The following is a 24,454-nucleotide window of genomic DNA, read 5'->3' on the forward strand; positions in this document are numbered from 1 at the left end:
TGACTAACCATAATCTGTACAGCAACTGATACGCTAAATATTCACCGTAGCAGCCGAACACGTGCCTTGAGGGCATGTTAATTAGTAAATGGAGATTATTTACAACAACTTTGTAAATGCTATTAATTTCCATAGCATAAATACCGTCTTAAAATGGTAGGAAAACGTAACTCAGGTGACAAACTGCGATCAGCTACGATTTATGAAACAAATGGGACTTTTTATTTTCTAAAATATTTATGAGTTGACCTAATTCAGGTTTAGTAAGTAGATAACACAGAATACATTGCTGGCTTACTTCTAAAACCTCGTATGTCACAATGCTCTTCCTACCCATTATATTCCTTAAGACTGGTCACTCCTTCCAGCCACATATTCATATACAGTACATCAGAACAATTTTCGCTGTGTTCATTTTCCTATGCTTGCGTGTAAAGGAAAACGGACCTTACCATACCGTATTGTAGGGATGTTGTTTGCATGGCGAATTTACGCATTCCTACAGTTTAATGTGTTTAAGGTTCATTTTCCCATGCTAACGTGTAAGCACAACGAAAATTCTTCTGATGGGCTGTACATCTATATGTGGCTGGGAGGCGTGACCAGTCTTAAGGAAGATAAAGGATAGGAAATGCATTCGGAGATACGAGGTTTTAGAAGTAAGCCATCGACATATAAGGTAGCGGCACACTGAATAAATATTTACAACTGCTGGAAGACTAACTGTATACATTCAATAATCCCAGAATACAAAAAGGCAGTCAAAAATGACAGCGAGGGCTGCATTTTCATTTGTAGTGAGCCCAGTGACCAATAGTTACAAAGCATATAAATGTAGATAATTGCCCTTCACTGTTTCTGTGTATCAACACAACTTGTCGGCTCTCACTATCAACGCATGGTATGCCACTTTGATATTGTAACTTACCTCTTTTTCACTGACGCCAACACTTGGTTTAGAGACACTTTCGTTTCCACAAACACACGCTGTTGATCTATGCCTTGAAATCGGGTCATAGATTACCGAAAGTTGCCATGTGAAGATGTTCCTGACTCGCTGACTCAATTTTTTAAACATACTAATCTGAATGTAAATTGAAAATTATGAAAAGTAATACTCATTAAATAAAATACACAATCGTCGGACCTTCTACTCACACTTAGTTCTTACCTGCTTACTTACACATACGTTATTTGAAGGGCGCTAGCTACCACTCAGTGCAGCAATAATAGAATGTGATCTTGACTATCTCTAGGGTGTGGGGATAATAAGCTTACTTTTGACAACATACCATATAAGTTCTGGGAAAAGGAGATTGGCGCTCGGTTTCCCCATTACATTTGAGGTTATCTAATTCTGTCTTTGAAATAATACGATAAATTCATTTGATAGAACAAAATATATTCTTTAAATAATTTCAATAAAATAGTGAGAACTGCTGCGATTAAAACAGATGAGAATATGAAATTGTGACATTGCAACTGAAAGAAACTAGGCATGGATTTGAATTCTTCTTGACCGGACGTTTAATAATTATACACGAAATATATCCCTCACTGGTTCACTTGACTGTACCTTCAACACTTTGAGTGTAATTACGACGTATTCCTTTGATCTGGTGTTTACTGTAGATGTAGGCCTATCAAGCCTAACTTGGTGATGTATCCTTTTTATTTCACTGACGACTAGGTATCCATGTGCTTGCTTCTTCTCCATATCATACGACTTCTTGGTAAGTCTGTACTGTATGACTTTGTGGTAAGCCTATCCTTCCAACTGTCGCCTCTCCTTCCTTTCGACTCCATCACTGTTCACCATCCACTTTACTAATAACTAATGACCGACTGAGGCCTCTCCATCTCGTTCACTCTCCGACCAACTGTGGCCTCTGCTTCCAATTGAATAATGACTGACGCTACAAGATACAGCCACCTTTTATAGACATTAGTTGACACACCTACGCAATCTCCAGAAATAACTATGATCTACTCTCACCTCGCGACAAATGTTCCACACTATGGCGAAATCGCCCGCGGCTCCCAGTAGGTAACTCCCACGAAGTGAGCTCACCGCTAAATGTGCACGATGACATAGCGATGACTTGGCAGAAACGTCAGCAGTATTGCACAATGTAGCAATGTCATATCCACATCTGATATACAGCAACTCTTACTGTACATGTTTTAGTGTTAATCAACACACACGTATATATGTATACATTTAACTACAATCAAGCAAGCGACAAGCATTGCAGAATTGAATTGAATAATAATTATAATACAATAATAGTAATCTCATAGATAAAATAATAATATTACGGACATAATAATAATAATAATAATAATAATAATAATAATAATAATAATAATAATAATAATAAAGATATCATCTTGTAACGGGATTTGTACCGTTACACATCAGATAGAGAATACAAAGTACAATAGCACAAGAGTTGTATAAGTATAGAATAGTAATAAATAATACTTTTTAATTAATAATTAGTCTATACCAGAGCCATCCAAACAGCGCTCCCCGAGCGCGAGCGCTCAGGCCGCGCTCCAAGCCAGTGCTCCGAGCGCTTTGGGGGAAGGTACTTTCTGTAGTGGTGGGAGGAGCCTGGCTGGCTGAGCGAGCATCCGATCCATCAGTCGCTAGTCTAGTCCAATGCGCTTTGTTGACAGAGTGTAACTAAATCAGTTTCACATACATACATACACAGTCTACATGCATTATCATTATAGACTGTTATGCCTTTCAGCGTTCAGTCTGCAAGCCTCTGAGAATTTACTAAACGTCGCCACAATCCTCGATTTGCAACTAGTGTTGTGGCCACATTTAGTTCTATACATCTTATCTTTAAATCGTTAGAAACCGAGTCTAACCATCGTCGTCTTGGTCTACCTCTACTTCTCTTACCCTCTATATCAGAGTCCATTATTCTCCTAGGTAACCTATCCTCCTCCATTCGCCCCACATGACCCCACCACCGAAGCCGGTTTTTGCGAACAGCTTCATCCATCGAGTTCATTCCTAAATTAGCCTTTATCTCCTCATTCCGAGTACCCTCCTGCCATTGTTCCCACCTGATTGTACCAGCAATCATTCTTGCTACTTTCATGTCTGTTACTTCTAACTTATGAATAAGATATCCTGAGTCCACCCAGCTTTCGCTCCCGTAAAGCAAAGTTGGTATGAAAACAGACCGATGTAAAGATAGTTTCGTCTGGGAGCCGACTTCCTTCTTACAGAATACTGCTGATCGCAACTGCGAGCTCACTGCATTAGCTTTACTATACCTTGATTCAATCTCACTTACTATATTACCATCCTGGGAGAACACACAACCTAAATACTTGAAATTATCGACCTGTTCTAGCCTTGTATCATCAATCCGACATTCAATTCTGTTGAAATTCTTACCTACTGACATCAATTTAGTCTGCGAGAGGCTAATTTTCATACCATACTCATTATACCTTTCAGTAGATGATCCATGTAAACTTCGAACAGCAAAGGTGAAATTTTACAGCCCTGTCTAACCCCTGTAAGTACCCTGAACCAAGAACTCATTCTACCATCAATTCTCACTGAAGCCCAATTGTCAACATAAATGCCTTTGATTGATTTTAATAATCTACCTTTAATTTCATAGTCCCCCAGTATAGTGAACATCTTTTCCCTCGGTACCCTGTCATATGCTTTCTCTAGATCTACGAAACATAAACACAACTGCCTATTCCTCTCGTAGCATTTTTCAATTACCTGGCGCATACTGAAAATCTGATCCTGACAGCCTCTCTGTGGTCTGAAACCATACTGGTTTTCATCCAAATTCCTTTCAACGACTGATCGCACCCTCCCTTCCAAGATGCTAGTGAATGCTTTGCCTGGTATACTAATCAATGAGATACCTAGTTGTTGCAATCCTTCCTGTTCCCTTGCTTAAAATAGGTGCAATTACTGCTTTTGTCCAATCTGAAGGTACCTTACCAACACTCCACGCTAATTTTACTACTCTATGAAGCCATTTCATCTCTGTCTTCCCACTATACTTCACCATTTCAGGTCTAATTTCATCTATTCCTGCTGCTTTATGACAATGGAAAGGCCGATTGTGGAATATGGTTGACAATTTATATTTCCTAGGAATGCGAACCGATCAGTCATTTCAACGGAAAATATATCTTTGCGGATAATGAACTTAAGAGACAAATGTTTGATGCATATGGTATTTTTTTTATTATTTGCTGTAAAAGTCTCGCGATGAGTGCACCGAATCCCCTACTCTCGAAGACCTTATCCTTCGTTGAGGGTAGCAATACCCGAAGAATTGCCGATTTTTTTACAAGGTGTTTCAAGTGACACCGACGACAGATAGGTCTTACGGCGACGATGGGACAGGAAAGGTCTAGGAGTGAGAAGGAAGCGGTCGTGACCTTAATTAAGGTACAGCCCCAGCATTTGCTTGGTGTGAAAATTGGAAACCACGGAAAACCACCTTCAGGGCTTCCGACAGTGGGGTTCGAACCCACTATCACCCGAATACTGGATACTGGCCTCCCTCAAGCGACTGAGGCTATCGAGTTCGGTATTGCCGATTTTTAATTTACAGAGAGGTACCTACACAATTCAATCGATCCACGCTTACCGAATTTATGTACAATATAGGCTATTCTGTAGCACCACTCAAACAAAATGATAAACAAATACTTAACCTAAACGAAATCACGTGCAAACACTAAGTAATTAACTTACAGGTATTATAAGCTTCTACATAAAGGCAAGTAGCAACTCAAATACGCCTTCAACATTAATACAGGCAGACTCGAAATAATGGTATCTTAATACTTTAAACTCATATCCATGATCATATTGAACCTATCCATGGCCCATGCACACGGCCATGTAGCTGCAGATCGAAACCTGCCTTAACACCTGACAAGGGAGCTATCGATAAGGTCATATCGAAACCGGTGATGCAATTTCGCTGAGAGGACGAGGTGACCATAAAATAGCTATGTACGAAACTTTGCCTGCCATTTCGAACTGGAAGGTGTCGAAATCCTGATTCAAGATCCGTGTGACAACGCAGCTACTGGACAACCCTTGCATCTTGGGGGCGAGGCGCACAGAAGAGTGGAGTTGTAGTTGCGCTGGATCGAGATAGAACGAACTGGCAGGTTACCGCAATCCAAATGTCACTTTAACGTTACGGAACGAATGTGAAACATAAAATGAGGAGTGTTAATCGCGTGATAAAAACACGATATTTTTGGCACCACGCACAGCGAATGTGCTCTTTAAGGCCACATTGTTCTTAACAGTTTTCCTTACCTGTTTGAAGGCAATATTTTGCAGGCACTTGGAACTCGATTAGTTTCTAAGTTGTGTAGTTGATTGCGAACCATGAATTTTTAATCATGTCCTTGAATCGTGGGGAGGAACATTGGAAATGAATGAAGGATTGCATTTTCAATATGCTGTGTCTCTGATAAACATCAAACCGGAAGTCTTCACAAGCCGACATGATGTCTGTTAAACGTCGCAAAACTTATCCAAGGGCGGTAGTTCTGGGAGGAATCTAGAGAATCTCTGTACCTTTGCCAGGAGGAATGTATTCAAGACAGCATTTATCACTATAAGTAGTTCAGGAATCTAACATTAGCAAATCCTTGGCTTCCGTGAATGGGGAAAACGCTTCTTTAAACCAATACTTTAATTCTTTTTTCCCATTTTCACTGATGTTGTGGCTGTTACAATTATATTATCGGCATTAAACATATCTTTGAAAACTCTCGGGCCAATGGTTCCAGTTGCCTCCTATGGTACAATGAATAATTATCTCAAAAGAATACCGGCCATACGATCAGTAAACATAAATGTGTACGAATGGATGTATTGTTTCAGCAACTGCTTCTGAATATTTCTCACCAAGAAACGATAGAGTCCATTTTGCTTTCAGTTCGTGGACGAAACCACTCTGATCTGTAATTTGAAAATTTCTCTGTAGCTCCTTTTACAATTTTTTTTAAGACTTGATATCATTTTTCGTCTTCTTCATGCAGATATACGTGCAATCCAAATTTCGTGATTTTTCTCATTTTCATTCGGTACATTTTCTTGAATCAACTCAACCGACCAGAACATGCGTTGAATTTACCTTGTCTTATTGAAATCTCGCTTGAAATGTCCAATTACCACAGTCGCACGTCTTCATCGCAACCTCCTTGTTTCTGCAAAGCGAGAAAATATTTTTTTCATCAATTTCCTGGGTTGTATGGGATTTATTTTCGTAGATTCTAATTGGTTCTTTCACACGTACAGTTGTCGTAGCGACGTCACCATACAAAGTTTGCGAACAGTGGTTAATGAAAGTCATCCCGCCCCCCCACTTATTTAACCATAAATGTATAGCTTTCCTCTTATAGGCAAGGTCTACAGTGTGTTTCACTTTCTTCTGTGGACCGGAAGCATAGCCTGAGCTGGTAGATATGTCAGGTCATTGCGGTTTCGCTTCACTGGATTTACTGGAATCAGACTCGAAGCTCAAACTAGGATCCGTAGCACCTCTCGTACGTGACAATGGAGTGCTGGAGTGCTGTCTTCTCCTTCAGATGATCAGATGAGGTGTTGCTGCTTCGACTGTCAATTTCACTATCACTATTTCTCTCCAGACACGACTCCGAGACAATGCTGGCGTCCATGGGATGATTTTCAATTAGTTCGATCACATGTCGACCACCTCCCTTTCTTCCGAAGTTATTTCACGGGAAGAAGAGAAACCTGTTTTACGCAAATAACGTAATGCATACTGTATACAATTAGCCAGATTCATGGCTTCTCTCTCAAAGGAACATGTGTTAACTGCCTGGCACAGAAACCACAAGGTAACGCGCTCGCCTCAGCTGGTCACCAGGGCTGCCCACGTCCAGCCATACGCTAAAGCGTGCAATCTTATCAGACATTTTCATGTCGATTTCAGGATTTTACTGCTCGAAATGGCAGCTAAATTATTGTACATTGGTTTCTTATGGTTCCCTCATCCTCTCAGCGAAATTTCATTGTCGGTTTCGATATGACGATATTGATACTTCTTTTGTGAGTGTTGTAGTTGGTGTTGCTTGGGCCACTGAAAGTACAGAGGATGTAAAGGATTAGAACACAACTGGTGCAGGAGAGAATTCTTCGAATGATGACTCAGATTCACACATTTTTAGAAAATCCCGAACTACTTTTTCCCACTCCCCGGATAGCCTGTTTTTTTATATTGGGGCAAGATACAGTAAATGTACTATATGCATCTTATTAGGCCTACGTGAGAAATGCAAAGTGCCAAGAAGCAAAGATTGTGTCTTATCCAAACCTGGATATTGGTGATTTAGTGATGCCCGCAGCCAGGCCAGGAGCCACTGATCAGGCATCTAGACCCAGATCTTACTGATGGTAGTCACAGGGACATAGTCACGATTACTGAGTGAGTGGCGGCGCAGTTTGAGGCTATTAGCTGTCAGCTTACATTTGAGAGGTAGTGGGTTCGAATCACACTGTCGGCAGCTCTGAAAATGGTTTTTCATGGTTTCCCAGGAGTCTAACCTGGGCTAGCAAGGCGGGAAACTATAACGTAAAATTTAGATCGCGCTGCGGAACTCCTGTCTCATTCCCTATGCAGGTAGGTACTCGTGTTTGTCAACAAGTATGCTTCAAGCTCTGAAGCCATTAGTGCGGTTTACTCCTTCGTATGGCTTAATGTTGAGCGCGGCAAACCGATTTAGGGAACCTATTTTGTTCCTAAAACTGGATTTAACACTACTGCCATTTATTAGATCAAGTAGCTGCTATAAATTATTCCCCCCCCCCCCCCCCAAGATTTCAGGCCGTGTTTCCAGCTGACTGACTTTAGTTCACTGGAAGAATGCTTCGAATAAACCCGAGCCCAGAAACAGTAAGAAATTCTCAGTGAACATCTCAGCCTCAGTCAATAATCTACTTACACTTAAGGGAAACTCACGAACCCATGTCTTCGTGGTTAGAGGTCGATTACCAACGGCATCGCCGAGGTGAGATTTTCTGTATATGGCCTTTGCTGTAACACCATCAATGGAAGTGGGATACCTCTTCTCTGCCATATTACCTCGTCACAAATCTAGAAAAGAAATATTTACATCATTGTTATTTCAAAAATCATAAAAGTAAAACTCCCGTCTTGTTCAACTTCTGTGTTTTAGAACACACCTCAGGAAAAAAATCTTCGCGAGTTACAGTGTGAAGTTGACACCTCCTAGGCTGAATTGTCGTTGCACGCGAGATGTGGAGTGCAAATATGGGTTAAGTATTTCATTGAACAGGGTGAACATTCTCTACCATAATACATATGACAGGTCAGGTTATTTCAAGAGAAATCTCTGGGTATTGAACTCAATTCTGACTTGCTGAAATTTCAACTGCAAGATGGTGTGCATCCATACCTTACTGCAAGCTTATCTCGCGTTCCGTGGCGTGACAACCCACAGCGGGAAGCGGCCCAACAAACATCGAACGGGGTCGGAACATTTCGGAAGACCTCCGGTAATTCATAATGAAATTCTGGAAAATAACCCTCATTGTGAGAGATTTCGGCACCGTCATTAACGAAGAAATAAGTAATTAAGAATCTTGGGAAATATCTAATGAAGCTAAAGTCCACAGGGTGGATTTTTTTAATTAGGCTAGGAGAAAAGTTGGCATTCATACTGGCAGAGTGGAGTACACGTGTCAAAATGCGTGTGAACACTCCTGCACGAAATCAATTAATTACGCCCGTTAAAGAAACAGCAACAATTAGCAAACAACACCATCATGGCTGGAAAAATAGGTAGTAAACTCGTGTCCTCATCCCGAGATGGCACAGCTCTTTTCGGGTACACCCCCATTGGAGGTGAGCTGCGTGTACCATTTCAACCACATACCAGCCCTCCTGCCATTCTTAAATTTCTGGCAGTACCGGGAATCGAACCAGCCCCCCAAGGACGGCAACTAATAACACTAACCGTTACGCTACGGAGGCGGACGGAAAAATAGGTGGAATCTCTGGAATGAGTCTCGAAGAAATCGGTCCAGTGGTCATCAATTGGAATAATTACACAACAATAGAAAACGCCAAGCACAGCGTCCCTAGAAAATGCATAAATACTCCCTCCTCAACCAAGAGCGTCAGTCATCATTCAATGGTCCTAGAGTGTGAATCTGCGTCAGGCGACATTAAGAAGAAGGCTTAAAATGGGCGAAATAGACTTGTACAATGTCTAAAGCCAGTTGGCTTGAGGGAGGAATATATTAGCAAGTGGTAAGTAGTGAACGGAGACAAATTAGATATTGATAACATTGTATGCACGATATCCATCCCGGTCGGGGAAGAAAATCATAAGTTAAATAATTGTAGGGTTCCTGAACTTCTGCATAAGGAGAAAGCAGATTCATATTTGCTTGTCTTTACTTTAAGATTTATTGTTCGGGTGTCCGATATATTATGATAATGCCGTGTGTTGACACTTAGTTGATTTTTGTAGGATTGTCACTATGAATGCGGTTTCGATTCGTCATCTGTTAACATATTTTATTTTATTGTTTTGTTATTCACATTATTTATGTGAGTACCGAGCTCGATAGCTGCAGTCGCTTAAGTGCGGCCAGTATCCAGTATTCGGGAGATAGTAGGTTCGAACCCCACTGTCGGCAGCCCTGAAAATGGTTTTCCGTGGTTTCCCATTTTCACACCAGGCAAATGTCCGACTCGTTGGCTGAATGGTCAGCGTACTGGCCTTCGGTTCAGAGGGTCCCGGGTTCGATTCCCAGCCGGGTCGGGGATTTTAACCTACATTGGTTAATTCCAATGGCTCGGGGGCTGGGTGTTTGTGCTGTCCCCAACATTCCTGCAACTCACACACCACACATAACACTATCCTCCACCACAATAACACGCAGTTACCTACACATGGCAGATGCCGCCCACCCTCACCGGAGGGTCTGCCTTACAAGGGCTGCACCCGGCTAGAAATAGCCACACGAAATTATTACCAGGCAAATGCTGGGGCTGGCCGCTTCCTTCCCACTCCTAGCCCTTTCCTGTCCCATCGTCACCATAAGACCTATCTGTGTCGGTGCGACGTAAAGCAAATAGCAAAAAATAGTATTTATGTGAGACGTTGCTACCGATCACTTGTAGTTTGGTTTAATGGGACAAGTGTAGGTAGACAGATTTGTAATTGTAGTTGTAGTTATAGAAAATTTGAATAATTTCCTTTTGTTTGTTTTCTATTGTGGACTAGTATTTAACGAATTTAATGACGTAATTGTTTCATACCCTGAAAGTTGGTTTAGTAAGAACATTTTCAAGTGATTCGTCACTTTTCTTTAACTTCAGTGTTTGGCATTTCTTTTAAATGCATAATGAATTAATGTTTTCCTGCATTTCACAGTTTCGTTCCTTCAGAACGATGTAACGTAAGATCTCATAGGAAAAAGTGTTGTTGGTTCCTTCCGAACATCTGTTTGGGGTGACGCATGTTTCAGCATCGGCTTCCTCTGTAAATTAAGGGTGTCATGAGATGACAATACATGGTGGAATTTTATTTTTGATTGTGACAATTGCTGTTAACTTGTAATGAACAACATGCTTTCAAGTAATATTTCTCAAACTATTCAAAGCAACTGACAGTCGATTTGGTTCGATTAAGGATCCATTCGGGGGGTGTTTCAATATTCGATAGGATAGTCGACTGGTGGATAACCTTAATTAAATGTAAATCTAGAATTCTAGTTGTTGAAGGTCAGATTTTCCACAGATCGTGTGGATTAACTCTCCGTTATCGTTTGGATCAAAGGTGCCCGATTTTCAGGTTTTATTCTCGTTTTCTGGTTTTTTCCGTCCACGAATTTTAACTACGTTTCCATTCTTTGGAAGTCAATAATAAGCAATTTCAATAAAACTTTACCACTCACGTTTTGCATTGTTACTGCGTTAAGACATGTGAAAGTTTTAAGCGACGTTTCTTGCCTATTTCATCATCATCATCTGTTTACCCTCCAGGGTCGGCTTTTCCCTCGGACACAGCGAGGGATCCCACCTCTACCGCCGCAAGGGCAGTGTCCTGGAGCTTCAGACTCTTGGTCGGGGATACAGCTGGGGAGAATGACCAGTACCTCGCCCAGGCGGCCTCACCTGCTATGCTGAACAGGGGCCTTGTGGAGGGATGGGAAGATTGGAAAGGATAGGCAAGGAAGAGGGAAGGAAGCGGCCGTGGCCTTATGTTAGGTACCATCCCGGCATTCGCCTGGAGGAGAAGTGGGAAACCACGGAAAACCACTTCGAGGATGGCTGAGGTGGGAATCGAACCCACCTCTACTCAGTTGACCTCCCGAGGCTGAGTGGACCCCGTTCCAGCCCTCATACCACTTTTCAAATTTCGTGGCAGAGCCGGAAATCGAACCCGGGCCTCCTGGGGTGGCAGCTAATCACGCTAACCACTACACCACAGAGGCGGACTTCTTGCCTATTTAATAAATAAATTACCGTGATTTACAATGAATAAATATTTTAGTAAGCACATTTTTGCCCCTCATTTGAAGTAGTTATGCTCTCCTCTGAACCCTACTGTTTGGTCGATGAAGTGGTAGAAAAAAACTCGCAACGACCCCAAGATCCAAGAGTACGATATTGCTCTACTGAAGCAGCCGAGGCAGACGACCAACGATGGAACGTTTAGTTCAAGGGTTCAGTATGAATCTACCACCAGCCTCCATCTCATAGTACAATGAATTAACTTTTCATGAACGGAACATAACGGACGAAATGTTCAGGAAGCACTGCTCAAGTCTAAACGGAGAATCTTTTTATTAATCCATTGTGCTAATTAGAGTATTTTCTTCTGCACTCCTTGCAACAGCGGCATTCTCTTTATGGTTTCATGAGAAAGGAAAAGTTCATACTCTAAATTACTTATACTGTATTCTGTTCTTGTATTTAGGTAGGCGTACGAAAATCTTCGAACACTAGCTCTGTGTAGCCTATATGTGAGTGCATAAGCAATCTGACGACCAGCGCTGGTCTTGGATCTGCTTAAAATGTTCCTTCTTTTGAGAGAACGTATGGTATGACAGCAGCGGAAGCGCTGGTGAGACGTCAGCTCACTCCGCTGTAACATATCGGTGTCAATCGTTGTACAGGCTCTAGTGAAGACGAGTTCAGCTGTATGACGTCACTGCGCTCTGCACTGCTTTCTCCCAGCCGAGGGGAAGAGGAAATAGTGTGAGGCATTCGGGGTGCAACGATGTAGGAGAGACAAGAAACAGATAACTTATGTTATAAATCCTATAATCCTATAATACTGCGTCACGTTCGTCACCTTGGTATTTCTCATATTCTTTTGCGTGGCACACAGAATATTGACGTTGTAAATTACATTTCTTTTATCCCGTACTTCTTTGTTACATACTTTGCACCTTCACCACATTGTACAAATACAAATTGAATAAACCAAACCCCATGGCGCAACATCCCCGTAGAGCCTTGGCCTACCAAGCGACCGCTGCTCAGCCCGAAGGCCCGCATATTATTAGGTGTCGTGTGTTCAGCACGACAAACTCCCTCCGCCGTTATTCTTGGTTTTCTAGACAGGGGCCACCATCTCACCGTAAGATAGCTCCTCAATTGTAATCACGTAGACCAGGGCCTCTCAAACGCCCAAAATCTCACGCGTGCAGAGCGAGGCGCAAGAGCTCCGTGCACTGTGCATCGGTGCCGCTCGGTATGGCTCGGATCAACGCTTCGTCTCTGGGCTACTCGGCTATGCTCGGCTCTACTCGGCTATACTCGGCTCAACTCAGCCAGGATTTGGAGCGCTACGGCGCAAGTGGGGGAGAGGGAGACAGGCGGAGCGAGCGAGACAGGCGTGGGGAAAGAGAGAGACAGCGCTATTGCTCCAAATCGAGGAGTGGGGGTCTGCACTCTGGTCAACCAAGCCAAGTAGTCTTTTGCACCGTGCACAGTGCATGCACCACGCGCATGCACCCTGAGAGGCCCTGACGTAGATAAAGCGGACCTCGATCCAGCCCTCAGATCCAGGTAAAAATTCTTGACCTGGCCGGGAATCATACTCGGGATCTCTGGGTAAGAGGCAGGAATGCTATCCCTAATTCGCGGGGCCAGCACACTGGAAAAGTAGGAAAAGATTTTCCCATACTGACAGAAAAACTGGCAGCTCCGTTTTACTTTTATTTGGCATGTTATTGTTACCGAGAAGCGCTGCAGCTGACTGACTTCTCCAGTTCCGTTGTCTAGGCAACATTATATAACTCAGCTCTCGTCTTACGTCACATGAACTGACAGACTTGCTCTTTGTTCTGATACGTCACTCCGCCTGAAACTGTCTTCCTCTGGTATAACACGCTTCCAACACAATCTATGTCAATTTCAAACACAAACATTCCTCCATGAAGCGCCGTTGTACGTCGAAATGTAATGGATATGATATGCCCAGTCCGCATCTGTGTGATTAGCTGCCACCCCCGGAGACCCGGGTTCGATTCCCGGCTCTGCCACGAAATTTGAAGAGTGGTACGAGGGGTGAAACGGGGTCCACTCAGCCTCGGGAGGTCAACTGAGTAGAGGGGGATTCGATTCCAACCTCAGCCATCCTCGAAGTGGTTTTTCGTGGTTTCCCACTTCTCCTCGAGGCAAATACCGGGATGGTACCTAACTTACGGCCACGGCCGCGTACTTCCTTCTACCTTGTCTATCCCTTCCGGTTTTTTCCCATCCTCCTACACGGCCCCTGTTCAGCATAGCAGGTGAGGCCGCCTGGGCAAGGTGCTAGTAGACCACCCTAGTTGTATCCCCAGGACCCAAAGTCTCACACTCCAGGACACTGCTCTTGAGGCGGTAGAAGTGGGATCCCTCGGACTAGTCACAGTACCATAATTACCTCCTACTTTCGACGTCGGCAGTGCGTTGCCCACGAAGTTGGTCATGTGTCGTGAGTATGGCTTGCTGGGTATAACTTAGATCCACCGTGTGTAAGATGTGTGATAGGTCATCTGCACACATAGGCCTAACACTTGTTGCTGCCATGAGTAAAGGGGGCCATTTCTCTGACCTACAAAAGAACAGTTCATAGCTCGATAGCTGCAGTCGCTTAAGTGCGGCCAGTATCCAGTAATCGGGAGATAGTGGGTTCGAACCCCACTGTCTGCAGCCCTGAAGATGGTTTTCCGTGGCTTCCCATTTTCACACCAGGCAAATGCTGGGGCTGTACCTTAATTAAGGCCACAGCCGCTTCATCCCCATTCCTAGGCCTTTCCTATCCCATCGTCGCCGTAAGACTTATCTGTGTCGGTGCGACGTAAAGCAAATAGCAAAAAAAGAACAATTCAACTAACCTTGCTGCGTATGCGGCTCAGTAACAAACAGATGGCCACTGCACCTATGCTAACGTAAGTGAATCGGCAGAAAATGTTTCAATTTGCACTACAGTATCGGAATTTTATCTCCATTGTTTGGCGAAAAGTTACCTTCCCCGACGAGTACCAACCATTTTCTGCTTCACCAAACGGAAAGACGTTGGCATCTCAGACGAGAAACGACGGAGAGCAAATGCCCTGGAACCAATGCTGGATGAACAGAAGCCGGTGGCAGCAGTTTTATGTGTCTGGGGAATGTTTTCGTGGCATTCTTTGGGACTACTCCTCCATGTGGAAGGCAATATCGTTCGATATGGTTATGAATCCGTCTGTGTAGATCGGCTTTTTTCGTCGCCTCCGTTGCTGCACTTCTGTTCCTGACGCGATGCATTATTATTTTTTGGCCGGGTGACTGCTCACCTTTAATTTATCACCTAGCCGAGCGAACAAAGCAAATTGGCTGGCACCACGTAGGAGGTCGGCCTTCACATCATGCTCTTCACATGCGTCGTACGTTTCGTCCCTCTCTACCTGTCAGAAGACACCATCCTCACCGCCCTTCGTCGGACCGGCGTCTATTGTGCTCTTCGAATCCACAGCGGGGTCCAACCGGCTGATGAGGTCCTGCTCTACTGTCACGAACCCGCTGACGTCTCTACCCTTCTCAAGACTGGCGCCCGCATCCGTCATCACACCTACATCGTCGAACCAACGCCAGAGCATATTCTCGCCCAGCGTATGGACAGCCACCCACCTTTGCCTACCACCACTGCTCCCCCCGCCATGACCACATCCCCTCCATACCCCTCACCCCCGAAACCTGTGTCCTGCACCTCCATTACTACGATCACGATTACTACTACTACTACCACCACCGTCACCGCTTTAGCTCACACCTCCTCCTCCCAGTCCCTCGTCACTACTGCACTTCCACCTATAGCTGCGTAGTCTGCGGCGTGGACCCCGGCATACCACCAGCTACCATCGTCTAGGACCTCCGCCGGGCAGGGCTCCCAGTGCGCCGCGCCTTCCGGATATACAACGAGGATGGTCCCACCTATCTCATCAGGATTCACCTCCCCACGCTTGAAGACACCGAACGCCTCATCGCAACTGGAATTCATCTGAATGGCTGACACCATAGGATAGAACCTTCTCGCTCACCTCCCCGCAATTCACCAAGTCCCCCCGACACATCGTAGCCGTCCCCGGCCTGCCCCACCTCCCTCAACACCTCGTTCTTCATTTCCCCCTTATCCACCCCCACCTCTCCCTAGTTACTTCTCACCACCACCTTCCGTTGACCTCATTTGCCTTCTCCTCAGTGCCGTGGTTCACCTCTCCTCCTTTTATCATACCCTAGCCGTTCACCTTTTTCCCTTTCACCTGGTTTAAACCCTCTAAGCTTAATATCACTGTTTTATGTAATCATGTATTGTAAACCTCAATAAAGCACTGTACCATTCACACCACTTAGCCAAGAGGTCGATTCACCTTCACATTTTCTGTATTCACATCTCTTTACCCATCTTCCTCTTCCTTCGCACCTCATTATCCCCGTCATCTCTCCTGGCCGGAGAGAGAGCGTTACCCTCTAGGTGGCCCGCCCCACCCCTTCAGGGTGGGGAATGAAAACTTTTCGACAACGACGACGTGTAGATCATATTCACCCTTATACGCTAATACATACTCACTGTCTTCCCTAGGAAGGTTGGTCACTTCCTGTAAGGCAATGCAGCATGTTACAAGACACTTGATGGAAAATCACGACCAAGATATCCACGTGGGGCTACTTTCCTGGCTCCATAAGTCCCTGGAATTGAACCCTGCTGAGATCTGTGCGAATACCTCGACCTTCGTGTTCGCTCTATAGATCCACCGCCAGGCACCCTCCAACAACTGTGCGATGCATTTCAGGCAGCATGGCTTCCAGATACATGTGACATCCTACCAACACTTTTCTGGATCACTCCTGGCCCATTTAGCTGATTTCCGTTCTGCACACAGCCGTTAGGGCCTACTCTGTATTTTAGCAAGCGGCCATAAATGTGATTCGACTATGTATAACCTCCACTAGGCCTGCGTATCGTAAATAGGCTACAGTTCGTACGCCAGTCAGTAAGGCCATGTACTCCATAAATAGGGCCTTTGAACGATTTACGCTGCGAGATAGTCTGTACATAAAGGATTTTTCAGGGTCTCAACTCACCACGAGGGTTAATTTAGCATTCCTCAACAAGACTGAATTCAAGAAGGCCTACATTGCGTTCCCTGAAAGCTTTCTGTGAAATGTTGCAGGCTAGGGTTATTAGTAGCCTACAGCCCCTTTTTCTTGCTCCCTGGCGGGGTTCTTCTTACACAGGAGAGCTTCAACAGACAAATTTCATAATGAAAATAAACATAATCTGGAGCAATTTGAAGGAGAAGAGCATCCCTCATGAGATCGAATAATGGATAACTTACCAAGCAGGTGTCAAAAATATTTCGAAAATAAATTTTTAGAAAGTTGCGTTCTTCATCCATTCTCGAAGTTCATAACATTTTCTGGCAAAATAAAATACATAGGTCTACATATTTCCAATACAAAATTTACTGTTATGCCATTCAGCGTTCATCCTGTGAGCCCCTGCGAATTAACTAAGCGCCTCCACAATTCTTTATTTCCATCTAGCTGTGTGACATCGTTTAGTTCCACACCTCTTGTTAAATCATTAAATGCTGAGTCTAAAAATAGTCGTCTAATTCCCTTGCCCTCCACGGCCCAGTTCATTGTTCTCTTAGGTGACCTATTCTCCGCCTCACATGGCCCCATCACCGAAGCTTCATCCATAGTGTGTACTTAGCCTTTATCACCTCATTTGTCACGTTTCCTTATCTGGGGTCGGGGATGAGGTGAGATGAAATTATATGGCAGGTTTTTATGGTCGGATGCCCTTCCTGAGGCCAACCTCAGTTCAGGAGCTAATGAAGATGAAATGAGTGATTGCGAGTGAAATTGGGCAAGTAGGTGGAATGAATCGGCTTTGGCCTATGAATGGGAACTATCCCAGCATTTGCCTGGATGTGAAAATGTGAAACCAGAGAAAACCATTCTCAGGACAGCTGACGGTGGGGTTCGAAACCACTCGTCCTCCGAAAGCAGAGCTTAGCTCCATAGCCGTAGTGCGTTAAAATGCGCGGCCACTCCAGTCGGTGATAATAATAATAATAATAATAATAATAATAATAATAATAATAATAATAATAATAATAATAATAATCAAAGTATCCACTTAAAGGCTCATTGTTGTCTGTAACCTTTAAAAGTTAACTTGCAGACAAATTTTAACAGATCTTTCAGTTCGAATAACCCAGTGGTGGATAGGCTACTGAGGGCTACCAAGGCCATCAGTGAAGCCCAAATCTCAATTGAGAATGATGGAAGTCTAAAGCACATTATAATGTAAGCATCTGAAACATTGTTCCATCTACAAAACTTGACAGCAGTGAGAAAAAACGTCGCACATATTTCTAAAAGCTAGACATCGGAGACTGATATTGCAGCTCAGACACTCGCCCCTCTCCCCTTGACTCGCCACACGCGGCTTGCTGCTGGATATCGGATAGGAGCGAGGACCGACGGAGGATAATAGTGCCCTAGGCTTCGGTCCGTCAGATCGCCACTGCTATCAACCATGCGTTACTCATCGTATATACTTCCTCACCTCATACTTCTGACTTAATGATATAGATAAGAGAGTGTGTGTATTCCTCACTCCCGTTTACTTCTGCATCCTTGTAGAAAGAGACTGCAGGGCTGCTGTTAGAGGAGCAATATAGTCTTATTTTCATTGGTAAATTTGCTAAAATGAAATGCCATCTTTCAGGTTTAATGTTTTCTTGTGTTGTTTGGAATCGAACCCGTGATCATGGGTCGGACACCACCACTGATCTCCCGAGGAAGCTAATTAACCAGTGAACGATGGGTACGACCGCTGTAAAATAATAATAATAATAATAATAATAATAATAATAATAATAATAATAATAATAATAATAATAATAATAATAATAATAATAATAATAATAATAATGGGGCATGGCATCTATATAGGCTTGGTGTTGACCTAAGGGGGATAAAATGAATGGCGAAGGCATCATAAACACCCAGCCCCCAAGCCAGGGGAATTAACAGTATTCCAATGAGGGGGTTGGTTCTGGAAACTGAACCGGGGCCATCGTACCAAAGACAAACGTTCTATCAATTTAGCCACAAAGCCGGACTTTCATTTGCTAAACCTCAGGCTACCATCTCCACTGATCAGGGGTTGAGCATTGGCAGGAGCAGAGGCCGAGGCAGTAGCCTGTAAAGCAATCTTGACAACACAGCAGGCTTCTCCGTTGACTACTGGCTGCAGCTCAAAACGCTGAATGCTTGACGTTCACTGAACCAACCATCGAAAAGAGGTAACCTAAGTCTAGTGATAGCCCATGTCTTAATCCCAGCACACGCCACTGGAATAACCAATAGTAGAGGCCTGAGGGATGGCACACATTTCGCCATTATAACGAAAGCTTCTGGAGGGGTCTCTTATTCCGTAAAGTAGGAGTCTCCTAGTGTACAGAGCTGGAGCGGTTCGTGAGGTAGTGCCGGTGTGCCATGGCACGGCCAGTGTAATAAATAAAGAAAGGATGAATGAATATGAGATTCTTTTCCTTTCAAAAACAATTTATATTAGAGTTAAATTTCAATAAATAGCCTAATAATAATGTTATTGGCTTTACGAACCACAAACTACTTTTTCGGTTTCCGGACACGCCGAGGTGTCGGAATTTAGTCCCGTGTGAGTTCTTTATGTGCCAGTAAATCTACCGACACGAGGCTGACGTATTTGAGCACCTTCAAATACCACCAGACTGAGCCAGGATCGAACCTGCCAAGTAGGGGCCAGAGGACCAGCGCCTCAACCGTCTTTGCCTTCATTTGAACGAGAGTGCAAATCGGCATTCCTTCCAGCGGCGCGTGTCTGAGTAGGCCCTATGTAAGCCAGATCGCACGGACACCATCTCCGCACATGACACTGTACAAACGATTGTTTGGCTCAGTTTCGCTTGGGATTTTTGTGTGTTTCTAAGGGCTGGGAGTGTGTCAATGGCCGCGTGACGCAACGCTTCAATTTCATCCGCTAGAGTGTAGTATGTACAAGCAGAAATCAAAACTGCTTTATATTTCAACCAGTATGAACGTCCCAATACAGCATATAGCAAGCACAACAACCTTCGTCACCAATATAGTGATGTTTTCACTGTATCTGACGAGTAGCCTATATCTTTTAACAAGACATTCTTCTTTCTCTCGTGTTAAAATATGCACTGTAATAGACTACTAACTACTGCTCCACTGTTGGGCAACAATATTGTAATCTACTTAAAATATCCACCCTATTGTTGGATGCTAATTGTAATATAAATAAAATATCAAATTTAATTTATGAAAATAGTAATTTTTGGACCATAATTGAGTGTAAATATCACTTGGCGACTTCCAATGAAATAAATTCAAAATGAGTGAATAAAGAAATAAATGACAACAACAATAATAATAATAATAATAATAATAATAATAATAATAATAATAATAATAATAGGCCCTAATATAATAATATTAATAATAATATTATTAATATTATTAATTATTAATTATATTATTATTATTATTATTATTATTATTATTATTATTATTATTATTATTATTATTATTATTATTATTATTATTATTATTATTATTATTATTATTATTATTATTATTATTATTTGCTGGAAATGCAGGTAAATGGGCGCCAAAGGTCACCATAGGATTTAGAATATCAATGAGTGAATAGGGTAGAAATTCAGTATGTGCAGCATAAGTTTTATAGTAGGCCTATCATAAGGGATTTGAAATGTTACAAATCTTATGTGGAATATCTTACCTTGTAGAGGATAGATGTGTTCACTGCGACAGCCAGGGACTCACCCGTCATTCCCCAGAAGTACATTTACTTTTATAACCTAATATAATTTATCACACGCCATTATTCATTCCTCAAGCGTGCTGTAGCATTTCCATTGGCTGAGATACAATCGGATATGACGTCATTCTCAGCAATGACGTAAAATGCATTCCGTTACCAACCCGCGCACAATAATAACACAACTAAGTGCAATCTGTAATGAAACAATGTACAGTTCAGACCAATATCTTTGTCACTAGCAGGCATGATAAATTACTTCAGATTTTTGAGTGCGCTGTTCTCACCGTACGGAATGCTAGAGGTCTGTCTAACAGCCGCTTACGCCCCCAGACCCCCTTTTGCTCGGTTACAGTCCAAGCCAATCCGCTAGCTCGTAAGTTGAAAACTAGCGCCGCCGCACCTAACAATGTAGGTACCGAGCTCGATAGCTGCAGTCGCTTAAGTGTGGCCAGTATCCAGTATTCGGGAGATAGTAGGTTCGAACCCCACTGTCCGCATCCCTGAAAATGGTTTTCCGTGGTTTCCCATTTTCACACCAGGCAAATGCTGGGGCTGTACCTTAATTAAGTCCACGGCCGTTTCCTTCCCACTTCTAGCCCTCTCCTGTCCCATCGTCGCCATAAGACCTGTCTGTGTCGGTGCGACGTAAAGCAACTAGCAAAAAAAAAAAAAAAAAAAAAAAAAAATGTAGGCCTACGACTAGTTCTTAAGGTCAAGAGTTGGCAGCCTTGTGCACCGCACGATCACGATCATCGCGAGAAGTCGGCGAGAAAGAAACAGATGACAGTGCAATCGCACCTAGATGTCTGCGCTGAAAAAGTGCTGCAGTTAGGCCTACTGAACTTTTGCCACGAATAATAATAATAATAATAGAATATTAGGTAACAACAAATAATAAATGGTAGAGCATAAATCATTCCAGTCGGGTCGTGTCCATAGAGCTGATAAACTGGTAGACCTATTCAGCAGATTGGGCCTACCTAACCCCACTAAAAACGAATAAGCAGATAGGAACTGCACCTACGTAATTAATAACTTTTCCACTAATTGAAAATAAACTATCTATATTCAGATCTAACCATTATCTATATATAAGCACTTCCTCACTACACAGTAGGCCTACATATAAGATAGCAACACACTCAGTGAATATCGCAAGTAGAAATACCAAAATTATTAAATTTTCTGGTCATTATTTTATGTGCGTAAGATTAGCGTCGTTAAATTATTTGTGTGTAATAATATAGGGTGCAGCGGATATCCCTTCCAAATTTACATTTGTGTGTAAATTAGACTTAAAGTTGAATATACATAGACTACATATATTATCATTATAGATCGTTATGCCTTTCAGCGTTCAGTCTGCAAGTCTCTGTGAATTTACTACACGTCGCCACAATCCTCTATTTGCAACTAGTGCTGTGGCCTCATTTAGTTCTATACATCTTATCTTTAAATCCTTAGAAACTGAGTTTAAATATCGTCGTCTTGGTCTCCCTCTACTTCTCTTACCCTTCATAACAGAGTCCCTTATCCTCCTATGTAACCTATCCTACATTCGACTCACATGACCCCACCACCGAAGCCGGTGTATGCGTACAGCTTCATCCTCCATCGAGTTCATTCCTAAATTAGCCTTTATCTCCTCTTTCCGTGTACCCTCCTGCCATTGTTCCCACTTGATTGTACCAGCAATCATTCTCGCTACTTCCAAGTCTGTTACTTCCAACATATGAATAAGATATCCTGAGTCCACCCTGCTCCCGTAAAGCAAAGTTGGTCTGAAAACAGACTGATGTAAAGATAGTTTCGTCCGGGAGCTGACTTCCTTCTTACAGAATACTGTTGGTCGCAACTGCGAACTAACTGCATTAGCTTTACTACAACTTGATTCAATCTCACTTCCTATATTACCATCCTGGGAGAACATACAACCCAAATACTTGAAATTATCTACGTGTTCCAGCTTTGTATCACCAATTTGGCATTCAATTCTATTGAATTTCTTACCTACTGACATCAATTTTGTCTTCGAAAGGCTACCGTACTCATAGCACCTATTTTCAAGTTCCAAGATATTAGACAGCAGGCTTTCGGCACAATCTGTCATTAAGACCAAGTCGTCAGCATAGGCCAGACTGCTTACTACATTTCCACCTACCTGAATCCCTCCCCGCCACTTTCGTAAATTACGAACAACAAAGGAAAAAATTACAGCCTTGTCTAACCCCTGTAAGTACCCTGAACCAAGAATTCATTCTGCCATCAATTCTCACTGCAGCCCAATTGTCAACATAAATGCCTTTGATTGATTTCATTAATCTACCCTTAATCCCATAGTCCTCCAGAATGGCGAACATCTTTACCCTCGGTACCCTGTCATATGCTTTCTCTTGATCTAAGAAACATAAACACAACTGTCTATTCCTCTCGTAGAATTTTTCATTTACCTGGCGCACACTGAAAATCTGATTCTGACAGCCCATCTGTGGTCTGAAACCACACTGGTTTTCATCCACCTTCCTCTCAAATACTGATCGCAGACTCCCTTCCAAGATGCTGGTGAATACTTTGCCTGGTATACTAATCAATGAGATACTTCGATAGTTGTTGCAATCCTTCCTGTTCCCGTGCTTATAGATAGGTGCAATTACCGCTTTTGTCCAATCTGAAGGTACCTTACCAACACTCCCTGTCTTCCCTGCTTCCCACTAAACTTCGAAATTTCAAGTCTAATTTCATCTACTACTGCTGCTTTATGACAATAGAGTTTATTTACCATCCTTTCCACTTCCTCAAGCGTAATTTCACCAACAACATTTTTCTCCTCCGCATGAGCTTGGCTGTTATCAATAAATAAATAAATAAATAAATAAATAAATAAATAAATAAATAAATAAATAAATAAATAAATAAATAAATCAATCAATCAATCACTACTGATCTGCATTTAGGGCAGTCGCCCAGGTGGCATATTCCCTATCTGTTGTTTTCCTAGCCTTTTCTTAAACGATTGCACGGAAATTGGAAATTTATTGAACATCTCCCTTGGTTTATTCCAATCCCTAACTCCCCTTCTATAAACGAATCTTTGCCCCAATTTGTCCACTTGAATTCCAACTTCATCTTCATATTGTGACATTTCCTACATATTCGTCTACTGGTGTCATTCCACGCCATCTCTCCGCTGACAGCTCGGAACATACCACTTAGTCGAGCAGCTCGTCTCCTTTCTCTCTTGTCTTCCCAGCCTGAACTTTGCAACATTTTTGTAACGCTACTCTTTTGTCGGAATTCACCCAGAACAAATCGAGCTGCTTTTCTTTGGATTTTTTCCACTTCTTGAATCAAGTAACCCTGGTGAGGGTCCCAGACACTGGAACCATACTCCAGTTGGGGTCTTACCAGTGACTTCTATGCCCTCTCCTTTACATCCTTACTACAACCCCTGAATACCGTTATAACCTCGTGCATACATTTGTACCCTTTATTTACAATCATATTTATGTGGTTCCCCCAATGAAGATCTTTCCTTATATTAACACCCAGGTACGTACAATGATCCCCAAAAGGAACTTTCACCCCATCAACGCAGTAATAAACCTGAGAGGATTCTTCCTATTTGAGAAACTCACAAGTTGACTTTTAACCCCGTTCATCACCATACCATTGCCTACTGTCCATCTCACACCATTATCGAGGTCATTTTGCAGTTTCTCACAATCTTGTAACTTACTAGCTGATGTACCCGCGCTTCGCTACGGGATTCTCAGAAAGACTGACGTTGTGGTTTTCCTAACTGAAGTCAACATAGGTCATTACAAAAACGTCAGTAGAAATGTAGCGATTGAAAGCAATGCTATCATATAAAATACTCGATCAAACGGAAAAACGCACTCTTCTGCCATTATTCCGTTACATATGCACACTGCTCATTCCAATCAGTGCCTCAGAGTAGGGATCGAATAGCTCGAATGCTATGATGAACCAGTGTCTTACGTACAAGTAGTATCAGCAAACTTATGAA

General features: G+C 42.8%; 1 protein-coding gene across 1 annotated transcript in view; it reads right to left on the reverse strand.

The window, feature by feature from the left end:
- Window positions 1–24,454, reverse strand: part of LOC137498348 (uncharacterized) — a 69,373-nt gene that overhangs the window by 14,890 nt on the left and 30,029 nt on the right. Inside the window, exon 2 of the mRNA XM_068225790.1 lies at window positions 7,993–8,144. Within this exon, the coding sequence (XP_068081891.1) occupies window positions 7,993–8,127 (135 nt within the window). The 5' untranslated portion in view covers window positions 8,128–8,144. The remainder of the gene's footprint in view (window positions 1–7,992; window positions 8,145–24,454) is intronic.

Source organism: Anabrus simplex, chromosome 2, assembly GCF_040414725.1.
Source record: "Anabrus simplex isolate iqAnaSimp1 chromosome 2, ASM4041472v1, whole genome shotgun sequence".
NCBI classification, from domain to species: domain Eukaryota; kingdom Metazoa; phylum Arthropoda; class Insecta; order Orthoptera; family Tettigoniidae; genus Anabrus; species Anabrus simplex.